Raw genomic sequence first — 15,297 nt, forward strand, 5'->3', positions numbered from 1 at the left:
AAAGTCACAGGCAGAAAACTCTGAATTTCCAAATTGTAATAGTCAAAAACATCACTGGTAATTTTCATTCAGAGTAGGGTTTCATGAAGGAGATAGAATTTGGGCAATTTCCTGACTCTACAAACCAGTCTCTATGAATGTCATTCTGGCCTGCTGTATTTTGTTTCCAGGAAAGAGGGGTAGCATGTTGTTGAAGCAGCCTTGGGGTAGCAATTTTAGTAGACCTCAATTCATTGTAATTGAGTTCTCATAGTTTTCTGCATATTGCATGTCATAGTCATAACTTACAGGTCTGCTACCCTGTAACTTTGCCTTCTGCATCATTGTTCAGATTTTTTTCAAAAACACATCACTTTTATACTCAAAAGGAAATTGTGGACTGAACTGCTTGATTTATTAATTTCCTCTTTTTCCATAAACAATCACTCAAATGCATTTCCTGGTTTCCCTTTGAGGCTATTGGTTATCAAAGGAGTGTTCCCAGTCTCTCAATACTCCAGGGCAGTGCACATAACTCGCAAGAAAACCAGTCCCTTATATACTCCAAATAACAAATAAATCCAATTACAAAATTGAAGCTTCTATCAGTACCACCTCAAAGTTATAAAATCAGATAGTTTGATTAAACTATTGTGGGGCAACAAGGAGAGGAAAGACACATGGAATGAAATGTAATAAGTTCAAAACTCAATACTGAGATGCTCTTGGCTACAAACTAAAAACGTAGTCTTTTTCTGCAGAAGCACTATTCAACAAGTTGAAACATAGCAAACTGATTTTATCTCAGCCTGTTAATGCAACATGATTACATTCTCCTTGACAATGTTTTTCTTTTAATTGTTGAAGTGGTGATTCATGCTGCAAAACAAGACTACAAATGCTGCCAGTATTTGTAAGTAATTTTCAGACTTAAACCTCGAATATTCACAGTGATTGGCTATTTGATCTGGGGGATTGTTGGGGGGGGGGGGGGGTTTCCAGCTCAAGTTCTATTTTTCACACTGAGTTACTTTGCATGTCTTTAAGCACACAAATAAAAGCTAACACTCCAATGAAAAACAGAGGGACTGCTGCATTACTGAAGGTGCTGTATTTCAGATGAAATGTTAAATTGAAGTGTTGATGCAATGTCTCAGGTGGATGGGAAAAGATTCCATGACTTTATCGTAAGAAGGGAGTGATTTCTGATGTCCTGAAATATTTATTCTACAATTAATACCACAAAAATAGATTATAGTCTCAATGTCACATTGCCATGGGTAGGCTGTAGCTGTGCACAACATATTGTCACTTTTGAAACATTAGGGTAGGGATTATATTTGAAAAGTTCTTTACTGGCTGTAAAGCATTCTGTGAAGTTCTGAAATTATAAGAGTCACTACATAAATGCAATTTTTTCTTTACTTTCTTTCTATAGATGGGAGAGAGAAATTGGTATTGTTTAGTTCAATCATACCCAGATCAGATATCCATACTTACAAACTCCCTAATAGAGATTACTTGATGATAATAAGAGTTAGAAATAGTGGCTAACATTTCTCAAGAGGAAAGGGTTAGAAATAGTGGCCAAATTTTAATACCCCTCATATCACCCGAGGGAAAGATACCCCAGCGCAGTCAATAGTCACACATGGAATCCTTTTGGTAGATAAATCATTACAACCAGATGGGAGCATTTACTCACTAAGCTGTTGGAGAAGCTCCAGATTATAATTCTCCTTCATCAGTTTTCTTTTCTATTTGAATGGGATAATGGTTTCTTACTGAGATATCACAACATTGCAGCATGAACCTCAACAGGCAGTTTGGTTTTTGATCAGATAGTCATCTTGATCATGTTATCATCTTTAAGGCTCACTTATGGTTATTTTAGTAAAGAGTGCACTTCTCTTGACCATCCACACTCACAGTTTCGTCATTTAAAGATTGTAGACTGGATATAAAGGAGTGGGAGACAGCACAGCAGAAATTCAAAAAACATTCCAGAATATTGCAAGCCAGATATAAAGGAGCAGGACCTAAAACTAAGGCAGGAAAAATTAAAAAGTAGAATCAGAATAACATCACAATCAAGAGAGACTGCAAAGAAACAACAGAACAGGGTTGGGTGAGAATATTGGTAAACTCTTAACTATATTTAATTAATTTAGATTACAAGTGAGGCTGAATTAATCAGTATAAAAACTAAAGTTGATCTGTTAATCGAAGATTCAAAATCAATGCTCTATCTACCAACCAAATCTTGGATACTGAATTAAAACGAAATAAAGAGGATAGTAACATAAAATTGATCAGAGTTTTAGATACCAAGAGTTCCATTAATCTCTTGATATAACTGATCACAGCACAGATAAAACAGCTGATTGCTGAGCAGCTAGTGAGGCCATAAGCTTACAACTTGATAAATCTAGTAAATAGAAGCATGCCTAAAAACCATGAGTGAGAATCCTGTTCAAAGCTTCAAAAAAAAAACAGACAGACTGGCTGGTGGAATGGGTGGACAAACAGCAGTTGAAGATATGAAGCAATTATCTGCTGCACTGGTCTCAGAAACTACACACAGCACTGAAAGGAGGATGTGAACAACATTAGAGATGGCACCAAAAATATTTACAAGAATGTTTTTAAGTATGACTAACTCTATTATGTGGCTACATTGGAAAATCTGGAGCTGTTTATCTTCAGGAAGGGAGAGCAAGGAGAAATGTGATTGTGCTATACAAATTCATGAGGATTCTGAACAAAGTGAATAGGGAGAGCAGACAGGAAGAATGGAAAACCAGATTGCCAAAAGAAGCAACATGAGGAAACAAAATGTTTACACAGTGAGTGGTTAGGATTGATAGAAACAGGTTCGATCATCACCTAAAAATAAAATTGCATGATTAACTGAAGGGTAAAACGGTTTGCAGAGCTACAGGAAAATGGAGAGCACTGGCGATTAAGTTCCTGCTGCAGAGAGCTGTCAACAGAGCTTAACAGTCTTTTTCTGTGCTGTAACCATTCTATGAAAGGTTTCAGAACCTAGGTAGTTTCCTCACAAAACAATCAGAACATTTCATAGAAAAAGATTTGTACACTATTTTGGTTTGGTAAATGACATTTCTGATGTCCAAAGTAAGATTTTAAAGAAAAATTTAGAATAATTAAAATACATATTGTATAGCAACATAATTTAGTTTACAGAGATGCAATGATAAATGCCCAGGAAGAAATCAAAAATCATCAATGCAATGTTTCCAGATATTGTGAAGAAATACAATCTTACCTAGTTTGGGTGTGGGGTGATGGGGAGAGGGGGGGGGGGGGAGGAGGGGTGACAGAACACTATGGAGTGCTTTTGTGTGCTGTTGTTAGAGGTTGGGAACTCCAATTCTTGGCATGCCCTGGGATCCCACCCAGCCCATGCACAGCAGCATCATACGCTTGAACAGGTCTGGTGTTGGCAGCGTTGAGGAGACAAGTTAGATTGTGGGACTGAGCAGGAAGTGCGAAGAAAATGCAGACAATGTTTCAAAGCAAAGTATAGTTAACCATTGAAGCAGCTTTTAAAATGGGAAAAAAAGTCATCCAGATTGTCAAGAGATTTAGTTTTGTCCAAAAATGAATTTATAGTGGTAGGCTACAGGATGTGTGTTGTGGAGGTATATGATATCCTCAGCAGGTAGAAATAATTTAACGATTAAAAGCAGTATCTCAATTGTGTGCTAAGCAGCACAGACCTGTTTGTGCTGTCATCTCATTTCATTGAGATTTTGCTTCATAAAGCTGGGTAATAAGCATTAGACAGCACATTTGCTTTCTTATCAACAGGCTTACACCAGAGTTTTAATCTAGTTAAACTTAGAAATCAAGTAATTAACATGATTTCTTATAACGTGTAGACTGATAACAAAAGCCAGTATGATCTTCTGATGAGACATTTGGTATGCTACGTATTTTCTCTTCTTCCCAGCTTTAAAATGCAGCTTTTTGTAAAAAGAAAATCTTTTATATAAAACATTAAGACAATAAAAAACAATTATGCCTCAGTTAAAACAGCAGTAAGCAGATCTCATAAGTGTACTTTCTTTACCTACCCGAGATATCAGGGAATAGAAGGTATTTTTTGCCCCCTCAATCACAATCATAACTATATGGAAGAAGAAACAAACTCTTCAGTGCTGTAACTGAAGTGTTACAGCATCTTCAGATGGTAACAACTATGAAAATTGTTAAATAACACAACAGGGAAAAAAAAATCCAAGTTTAATTATTTCTGTTAGATGCCACTGGTCACAAACAAGCTGCATACCTCAGCAACCTGGATACAGAGGGCTGGTTACAATATGAACTGCTCATGTAAATTTAATTTTTAACGCCTCCACAGAGACAAACATCCAAACCACATCAGAAAGATAGGCACCCAAGTGTCCAAGGTGGCTGAACCTCATTCTAAGCTAACTGTTGGAACTGTAAGAACTGGAGCAGAGCCAAATGGGTATTGAGACAATAAACACACTCTGAATAAATTCCACGAGTTCAACTAATTAACCTTCCAACGATAAGAGGCATGTGGTTTTATGTTAGTATTTCATAGTACTATGCTCTATTCAATTCTATCAGCTGCAATATGATCTGCACATGTCCAACTGCCTTTCAATCTAGATGACAAAATATCCATGTACAGGCTGGATGAATGAAGCCATTGCACATGCTTCCAGAAATTAATAAAGAACAAGGCAACGGCTCAATTATTATTTTCTGAACTGATGTTTTGTTACAAGGTGCTGCATGGATAAGGAGTGACCAGTAGATGCTCAATCTGAAACCCTGACTGTTTACACTGCACTTTCACCTATCTCATAGTAGTACCTTCTGCCAAAATTTGCAAATTTTATGAATAACAGTCACAATATTTCCACATAAATGCCAACATAAATCAAAGCAAAGTATGTTCAGCTGGAGCTATGTCACTTTTCCACAAGACAGCATAATCACAAAGCAAAATGGTGATATAATCTTTTGGTTATTACTGTTGGAGACCACTATTATAATAGCATGCCCATATATTAAAGAGACAGAACAGCCTGTGTTAATGTAAGCAATCAATCTTGCTCGTAAACAAGGTTTGCAAGGGTTGTATTAAAGAGGATGGCGGTTAAGCCAGCAAGATGGCGAATTTTAATCCATTACACTTCAGGCAGCTTAGTCAAGTAAAATGAGGATAACACTGATACAATCAAGTTTTCAGACAGGGTCAGCTCTTACAACAAACTGGGTTTTCAACTCTGCAAATCATATCATAAGTACTCTGTTATTTTAGCATTTACAATACATGTTTGCGTCTCATCAAAACTATCTGGTGAACAGAAACAAAATCAAGATGCCCAAAATCAGCATAACATATATATCTGCATATAAATTTGGTAACATGCATTACGAGACTCATGAACACTAGTGAATATGGACATGGTATTGATCTTGATGAAGCAAAAATTAAATCACTGTAATTGAGGAAGCTCAGTGGTACTAAAAGAAATCAAATAGTTTTTGTTCAAGTCATAGTTTACAAAAAAATCATATACAGTGAGAGAAGTGGAGTTGAGACCATAACCAGATCATCCTGACCTTGCCAAATAGCAAAAAGGTGTGAAGGGCCAAATGGCATATTCCTGCTCCTCAGCTCTACTTTCCTATAGACACAGTTTATACTGAACAATGTGAACTGACATGATCACATTGTCTCTCCAAAATTTTACCTTCACATCAGGAAAGCATTTTTAAGGTAGCTTTTGACAGGAAAATGCTCTCAAAGTTCAGCTTTGATTTGTTTCAAAATACTTTTGAAAATATACACATGCACAATTACAGTCATAGCCTACAGAATGATACCATTATAGTTTTGCAATGAGACTTATACTGCACTGAGTATTTGTTGTTGTTGTTGTGTCACCATAGTCTTACCAGGCCAGACCATAGGGACTGCTTTCTTATTAGAGATCAGCAACTGGTGGTGATTTAATCTGAGGGTCACCAGACCTCTGGTAAGGGAAGAGGTTGAGAAGGAGAGTCCTTCATGGTAACCTCAAACTGGTGATGGGAATTGAACCCATACTATTGGTACCACACTGTCCTGCAAACCAACAATCCAGCCAACTGAGCTGAACAGATTCCCATACTGAACATACTACTTGTAGTATATTGGAAAATACAAGTTTGAATAGCTATAGATATTGACCCAGATTTTGTGGTCAGGTGTGAAGCAATGGCATTCACTGTAGACTTTTCCTAATGGCAATTTTTATCCTGAAATCTCCAAAGATGCCACAACAATGAAACTGGAAAATATGGTAAGCAAAGATTCAGTAACTGCATTCCACATTTAAAAAAGGCAGATGCAACCGCTCACCTAGTCACCATCATTGCATACCAAATTATTTCTACCACTGCAACAGACTATTAACTTCAGGCACAAACTCAGCTGATAGTTAACCATGGACTCCATTGTGTAAATATTTTTAATGACAAACACTTCTTTTCAAATCCTAGACTGAGGCAAAAGGGTACCAAGAGGCTTCTCATTATTTTCTGTCCTGCCTGCATGTAAAAATTATGCAGAGTGTCTTCTTGACTGAATAGGTTCTGCCTTGTCTTGGCAGCAACTTGAAAAAATTAGCTGAATATGTCCATATGCTAAATATGCTTTCCTAGAAAGGATCTCTTCATCTGGAGTTGACACTGAAGTCAATATTTCCTCATAGAGTGCCTGGGATTTACTGCAAAATTTTATTATACTGAGCAATTTGATATAACAATAAGAACATCTACAAGGCCAATCATTGTAAAGAATAGATTCAGATAACATAAACTAAGGTGCATCTGGGTTACATCCAAGAATTGCAATAAATATTTGGATTTGATTTTGACACTCAAACAAGTTAAATCTAAATTTCAATCATTTGTACCGATTTCTTTGTATTTCAAGCGGTTATAGTAAAAGGTAGGATGTTATAAATTTGGGTTCCCTCATCGAAAGCATATACTCATTCCCATGGAGAGTTATTTTTCAATGTGATTCTGAGTTCACTTGTAGGATTTCACCAATGTAAATAAAGTGACCTCACAGGATTCTGGACATTATCAGCTTTGTGGGCTTACGAATATGAGATAGGAATTGCCAACACTGTGGATCTAACTGTTTGTAGATGTAGAATTCAAAAGTGGGAACATAATGTGAAGAGTTTGCTTTAGCATTGCTCTCTGAGAACCTAGACTGCAGAAAAGAACAACAATATCAGTTTTGAGGAATGATGTCTAGTCCATCCACCTGACAAAATGTGAAAGAACACAGTTTATAGGACCCTGTCTTTTTAAAAAGAAAACTCAGCGTGTGCAAAAAAAGAAAACCTAAAGACAAATACAAAGCTGCTGGGCAAAAACAGAATTTTAGCATTGTGTGTAACAAGCAGTGTTACATGGGGGAAGTAGCTCACCTGTGAACATTTTTGTCACCATTTTACTTTGTTTCCGAGAAGAGCAGACAAGCAACAACCAAGGTGGGAAGAACTCATGATGACTTGCTAGAAGCTCTGCTATAGTCCGTGACAGACCTGCTTGCCTTTGCTCTCCTTCCGTATAATTGCAGCCTTCATCGACAGAGTCTACGACGATGAATAGATTCTGTGAAGGTGGTTTTATTCCCAACAATGGCAAGAGTACACACCTGAAAAAAAAAACAGAACCATAGGGTATGGGACTTGAATTTCACAGAATTTTAAAAATATATTTACCTTTTATGGAAACGAGCAGTTGATTTAAATCAGTCGATATTGCAACATTTGGTATATGGTGCATATTCACTGTCTTTTTATAAACATCCCCAGACTTACACGCCGCCACACTCTCGCATACATGCAAGTACGCATTTCTCTCACGCGCACTCACATTCTCTCTCATACATGCGCACACACAAGTCTATGGGGTGAATTTGCAAAATTGTATTTGCAGACATTCTATTTTGCTCAAAAAGCATACAATCTGCATGCAGTCAATCCATGTAACATTTTATAAATTCCTACTTTGGAAATCAAACCAGTTTGACTGAAGATTGGGATAGACAGACAGAGTCTAACTTCACACCTTTAACACATTGTTTGAGATGAGATGTCACCATTTTTAAATAAAACCTTAAGTTATCTCAAGAATGTCACTTAAAATTAATACGTAAATCCCAGAATTTATGAACTGAAACTTGCAAGCCATTCCAAAAGATGAAAAACGTAACAAAAATAATGATCAGTGGTTACAATACTAATCGACATAGAAAACCTCATTTTAAACCAGTCTCAGTAACTACCTTTAACATCTATGATTTGCTTTCCCTTTTGTAGCTCCTTTGTTATCCATTTCCTGCTTGTCCCCTGACTTTAGATGACTTGATCAATATAAGGACTCTACGATGTGGAGCTTTAACCAAGGGTCTGCTTCCTTAAAGAATAGTCAGCATGGATTTCAAAAGGGAAAGACATGCTTGACCAACTGTATTGAATTGTTATATTTTGAGTCTCCAGAGGTTTCCCTATTACACTTTTGAGTGTAATATAAATTTTAACATATACCTAACATAATATCCAATATAATTTCCACCACCAATACTGAGCTAAGTAGTTTACATTTCTGTAGATTTATTCCATTTATCTTCGCAAACATAGAAACAGCTTTAGCTTCTTGCCAGTTTTCTGGCACTATTCCCTTGCTTAGGCTGTGCAGATGCAACCAATTCATTTTATCCTCTTTGAAGTTGGCCTAATTTATCAACCATCTACTTCCTTTCCATCTCAAAGGCTTTGATATCTTTTTTGGTATTTTCTTCTTACGTAATGCCTAACCCTTATTAGTTTCCTTTGTAAATACCAAGGTATAGCAATTACTCAGCATTTCTACCATTTAATATTACTCTTAAATTTATCTTCTGCACCTTTAGTTACTTGACCCCACCTCAATTTTCTTTAGTATTATATTAATAGAAGTTTTACATTTATTTATTTCAAGATTTTTGCCTAATTTTTTTTTTTACAGCTTATTTTCTAACTTCTTCCTATTCCCTTTTGTGACTTTAAAAAAATCCATGTACATATGAATGTAAGAATTAGAAGATGCAGGCCTTTTGGTCCCTTGGGCATGCTTTATCATGGCTGATCTGTGTTCCAAATTCTGCATTCCTATATACTTCAATATTCCATTGGTTAACAGAAGGTATCTACCTTTCTTTTAAAAATATTCAATTATCCTGCCTCTAGCTGTGAGGCAGAGTTCTAATGTCACACAATTCTCAGAAAGAAACATCTGATCTGTCCTAAAAGAACAACTATTTTTTTAAAGTGTCACCTTGTTTTGAAAACAGCCTTTGAAATCCACCTTGCCAAGTCCATTCATGACCTTATACATTTCAAAGAAAGTCACTCTTCACTCTTCTGTACTTCAGTGTAAAAGAAGCCTCTTCTTTTCAAGCTTTCCTCATAAGACAATATGCTCATTGCAATGCATTTACATCCTTCCCTAATCAAATAGGGCAGAGCTTTGGTATTGTGGGGAATATTTAATATTGCATGATGGGAAAATTGGCCAACTCTCAAGTTATAGATCAGTAAGTTAAAAAGGACTGTGACAAAAGGTCAGAGACAGTGAACGTGACACAGGCTGGATGCATACAAAAATCTCTAACCTTGTAACGGCTCCTGGTATATTTTGAACTGCAGATTTCAGCCTAAACAAAATGTCCGTACACAGAAACAAAGTTATGGAATAACGGGAATGATTGATGTTTTGAAAAACCAATAAGGCAAAGTTCAGTGTTACAGATGGTAAACATTTCATTATAATCTGTCACTTCTCAGCATATTTCAAAGAATATAAATGTTATTCTTCCCTTTGTAAACATGCGAAAAAGTTGGAGTGCGCTAGGATCCTTTGGTTTCTCCCTCTTTTTTTAGCCAAAAAACTGCATGCAATGTTTTTAAAGACTCAACATTTTTCAGTTCAAGGTTGTTTTTGAATCTTTGTCTACGTGTTGCGTTTGCTCTCTCAGATCCCTGCTAATTAAAATCCAATTTAACAGTTATCAATGCGCAATATTCAAGATATGGTTTCACCAGTGCTCTGTATAACCGAAACATTAATTCTTACTTTTATACTCAATTCCTCTCATAACGAAGGATAGCATCCCATTAGTAGTCTTCATTATTTGCTGTGTGTGCACACTAATATTTTAGTCTTTCATGCATTGGAACACTAACACTCCATCTGCTAGATTTTTGTCCAATCAACCTATCTGTATTCTCATGTCTTCAATAAAAACTTTCGTACCTGTCATATGTAAATTTAGCTAGTATAACTTCGCTCCCCTCATCCAATTTATTGATGTAAATTGTAAAACGCTGAGGCACCAGTACCCATCTGTGGGACTACACTTGCTGTATTCTGTCAATCTGAAAAATGCCCATTTTTGCATTCTCAACATTCTGCCGGTCAATCTTCTATCTATTCCAAGAGCTTTTAATTTGGCACAATATCTATGACATGGGACCTTGAGAGAGACTTTCTGGAAATTCAAGTACAGTATGTCTATAAGTTCTCCATTCATAGCACATTTTTCTTCTTCAAAGGATTCCATTAATTCCCAATAATAAAATTTACTGATTACTTTGAGCTTTCCCAATTGGTTGCAGAAACTTTTACCATCCTGTTTTACATTTCTGGCTAACTTCCTTTTGGAATTTCTTCCACCTAATTAACCTTTCAATCACTGTCTGTCATTATTTATATTCTGTCCAATCAGCTGATCTGTCACTCAGCTTTGAATAATCATATGCTTTTTCCTCAGTTTTGATGGTTTTCTTAATATTTTTAATTAAGAATGGACGTTGGGCACATTGTTCTGGTAGCAGTTGACGTACTCAGTATCCGGTACTGATTTACTCCCTGGCCTTATATCCCGGTTCACTTAGAGTCAGAGTTGTACAGCCAGAAACAGACCCTCCAGTCCAACTCATCCTTGCTGACCAGGTATCCTAAATGAATCTAGTGTCATTTGCGAGCATTTGGCCCATATCCCTCTGAACTCTTCCGATCATGTACCTATCCAGATGCCTTTAAAAGTTGTTGTTGTACCTGACTCTACCACTTCCTCTGGCAGCTTGTTCCATAGACATACCACCCTCTGCCTGAAAACGTTGCCCCTTAGGTCCCTTTATATTTTTCCCCTCTTACCTTAAACCTACCAGAGAAAAACACCTTGGCTCTTCACCCTATTCATGCCCCTCGATTTTATAAACCTCTGTAAGGTCACCTCTCAGCCTCCAATGCTCTAGGGAAAATAGCTAGCTTCAGTTATCTTACCCTGCATAACAACTTTATCCCTCTATTTTAAAATACTTGTCTTAACTAACTCCTCTTCCTTTCCATTCAAATGTAAAATTTGATCATATTATTCTTACTGCTACTTAGTTGTATCCATACTCCTAAGATAATAAATAAATCCAGTCACATTACATAACAATAAGTCTTACATCACTAGCTCTCTGGTTGGTTCAGAATGTACAGCTCCAACAATCTCTCAAAACCATTCTGTAAACTCCTTATACAGTTGCCATTGCTGACCTGATTTTCTAGTTTATATGTATATCAGTATTACCCATTATAGCAATTCCTTTACCACAAGCATCCGATATTTCTTTTACTGTACTTCTTCTTACGTGTGGTTACTGTTAAGTCTTTAGACAACCTCTACTAGTGACTATTTTCTTCTACTATCCTTTATCTCCACCCAAATCAATTCTCCATCTCATGAACCAAGGTCATCTCTAACCAATGTCATCATTGATTAACAATGTTAGATATTTCCTTTTACAATGCATTGTATTCCTCTTGAATGAAGTATACTCCACAAACATTCAGGACCCAATCCTTGTTATCATGTAGCTTTGTCTTAGTGATGGCTATCCGATTGTATTTATTTACTTCAATGCTTGCCAATTTGTTTATTTTGCTATGAATGCTACACTTGTTCAGAAACAGCCATTAATTTAATCTATTTTAAAAATAAAATTAATACTATCAATCCTTGAATTGGTCTCTTTCTGCCATTCTCTGACCTTTATTTCCAACACAAGTTGGGTATCTTTTATCTGCACATCCAAAAATCGAAAAAGACCTGACAGACCTGTAGATACTCATATGGGCTCTTTGGAAAATAAAAACTTGTCTTTCGGTCTGTTTGAGCTAAGTGAAATTTTTTCCCCCCAAAGAATCTGAATGTACCTATTGTAGACCTAAGTGTATCCTGGTAAATGCAAATGTTTGGCTGTTCTTCTCCTCTGCGAATAGTTATTTATACACAGCTATGCACACAACCTTAATTTTAACTCTACTTGTTGAATCAGAACATGTGATTGTAACTGTGTAAATTTATTTATTGCCTTGCATTCAAAAAGCAGTTGGTCCTGAGGCTTTGGACAAAGATTACATGATTTGTATTACAATTTTGCCTTTTTGTCTTTATTTGGTTTAAAACATTTACCCAATCATGATCCCTTTACTCAATTGTTCAGTTTAAGGCTCTCTCCTTCCCTGGTTCCCTGGTTACAGAGCTCATAGAATTCCAGCCTCAGCATGGTACCCAAATGGTTCGACGTTCTCTTGTCCCAATACCAATGTCAGTACCACATGAACCTCAATTATTAGTGCGACTATTTGGCAGATTATGACCGACCAGTTCAATTATGTAGTACACATCTATATTTTCCCATATCCCTGTGTACTCTCTCCATCCAAATAATCATCTGCTTTCTTTAATGCCTCAGTTGAATCTGCCTACACCACATTTCCAAGCAATGCATTCTATATCCTGACTGCTCGCTGTGAGAAAAAGATTTTTATCACATCACCCTTGCTTATCACTTCCAAATCTATACCATCATGTCCTTTATTTTCTTTAATGGACCAAAATCTCCCTATTTACTCTATCCAGCCTATTGATGATTTTGAAACATCTATTTTGAAAAAAATCTCCTCTCAGCCTTCTCTCCAAAGAGAACAGTGCAAACTTCAACTTCCTGAATACTGAAGATTCTCATTCCTGGAACCATTCTCATAAGTCATTTCTGCACTTTCTCCACAGGGCATTCACAGCTTTTCTATAATGCGTCACCATTACTTCCTACAATACTCTGGCTGAGGTCTTAGCAGTATCTTGTACAAGTTCAACATCACCTTCCTGCTCTTGTACTTTATACCATTAATAAAGCTGAGACAATGTATAATTTATTAAGTGCTCTCTCCATTTGCCTTGCCACTGTCAATGATCTGTGCACATTAACACCCTGGTCTCTCTGCTTCTGCAGCCCCTTTAAAATTGAACTCCTATTTCATATTGTCTTTCAATACCCTTCTGACCAGGTTTGCAGGGAAAGAAAATAGAAAGCCTTCAAAAATGAGATAATATGAGTCCAGGGACAGTATGCCCCTATTAGGGTGAAAGGCAAGGTCAAAGTAGGTGTAGGGAATGCTGGATGACTAGAGAAATTTAGGTTTTGGTCAAGAATAAGAAGGAAGCATGTGTCAGGTAGAGATCGAGTGAATCCCTAAAAGAATATAAAGTCAGTAGGAATACATTCAATAGGGAATTCAGGAGGGCAAAAAGGGGACATGAAATAGCTTTGGCAAATAGAGTTATGGAGAATCTCCATATACATTAAAGACAAGAGTAACAGGAGAATAGGGCCCCTTGAATATCAGCAAGGCCGCAGGATTAGATTACTTAGTGTGGAAACAGGCCCTTTCGCCCAACAAGTCCACACCGACCCTCCTAACAGCAACCCAACCAGACCCATTCTCCTACATTTACCCCTTCACCTAACACTACGGGCAATTTAGCATGGCCAATTCACCTAACCTGCACATCTTTGGACTGGGAGGAAACCGGAGCACCCGGAGGAAACCCACGCAGACACTAGGAGAATGTGCAAACTCCACACAGTCAGTTGCCAGAGGCGGGAATTGAACCCGGGTCTCTGGCGCTATGAGGCAGCAGTGCTAACCACTGTGCTGCCCAAAATAGATGGGGGAAGATACTATGAGTATTTTACATCCGTGTTTACTATGGAGAAGAATATAGAGGATACAGAACAGGGGGAAATAAACAGCGACACACTGAAAAATGTCCATCTTACAGAGGTGGTGGTGCTGGACGTCTTAAAACCCATAAAGGTAGATAAATCCTCAAGACCTGATCAGGTGTACCTAGAAAACTGTGGAAAGCTAGAAAAGTGATTGCTGAGCCCTTTGCTGAGAAATTTGTTTCATTGTGAGAGGTGAGGCACCAGAAGATTAGAGGTTAGCTAACATGGTGCCACTATTTAAGAAAGGCGAAAAGGAAAAGCCAGCGAACTATAGACAGTGAACCTAACATCAGTGGTGGGTAAATTGTTGGAGAGAATTCTGAGGGACAGGATTTACATGTATTTGGAAAGGTAAGGACTGATTAAGGATAGTAACATGGCCTTGTGTGTGAGAAATCATGTCTCACTAACTTGACTGAGTTTTTTGAAGAAACAACAAAGAGGATTGATGAAGGCAGAGTGGTGGATGGGATATGGACTTAAGTGTTTGACAAGGTTCCACATGGTAAAACTGATTAACAAGGTTAAATCTCATGGAATACAGGGAGAGCTAGCCATTTGGATACAGATCTGGTAAATAACCAGGCCTATGAGTCTCCTACCTGTTCATTTAAATGAACAGGTAAATAAACTAATGCCGTCAATACCCACCGTCTGGGGCAAGGAATACATGATATAATGGGACACAAAATGAAGCATAGCAAAACAACAGACAAAAACACATCCCTCCCTGATGCGCTCAAAGCTTTTTGTGCTCAGTTTGAGCAGAATGTTAGTGGTGTGGTGTCACCAGCCCCAAAAGCCCTCAACGCACCTGTTCCCTCTGTGACCACCGCAAGTGTCAGAGCAATCTTCTCGATAGCGAACCCGAGGAAAGCAATTGTCCCAGATGGAGTCTCTAGTCATGCATTCAGATCCTGTGCATACCAGCTGATGAAACCTGTCCTTGCTACAATTTGAAGTCCCAACCTGCTTCAAGAAAACCACTATCCTCCCAGTATCAAAGAAAACACATGCAACATGCCTCAACGACTACCGGTCGGTGGCTCTGACCACCATAGTGATGCAGTGCTTCAAGATGTTAGACATGGCCCCCATCAATTATAGCTTTCCAGCCTGCCTTGATCCCTTGCAAATT

At 37.5% G+C, this 15,297-nt stretch overlaps 1 protein-coding gene across 3 annotated transcripts in view; it reads right to left on the reverse strand.

Annotated features, from left to right (window-relative positions):
• The window catches only part of ankrd50 (ankyrin repeat domain 50), a 78,387-nt gene that overhangs the window by 17,034 nt on the left and 46,056 nt on the right, over positions 1–15,297 (reverse strand). For all 3 annotated transcript variants that reach the window (XM_043674086.1, XM_043674084.1, XM_043674085.1), the window contains exon 3: positions 7,476–7,705. In XM_043674086.1, coding sequence (XP_043530021.1) covers positions 7,476–7,705 — 230 coding nt within the window. The remainder of the gene's footprint in view (positions 1–7,475; positions 7,706–15,297) is intronic.

Source organism: Chiloscyllium plagiosum, chromosome 32 (genome assembly GCF_004010195.1).
Source record: "Chiloscyllium plagiosum isolate BGI_BamShark_2017 chromosome 32, ASM401019v2, whole genome shotgun sequence".
Lineage (NCBI taxonomy): Eukaryota > Metazoa > Chordata > Chondrichthyes > Orectolobiformes > Hemiscylliidae > Chiloscyllium > Chiloscyllium plagiosum.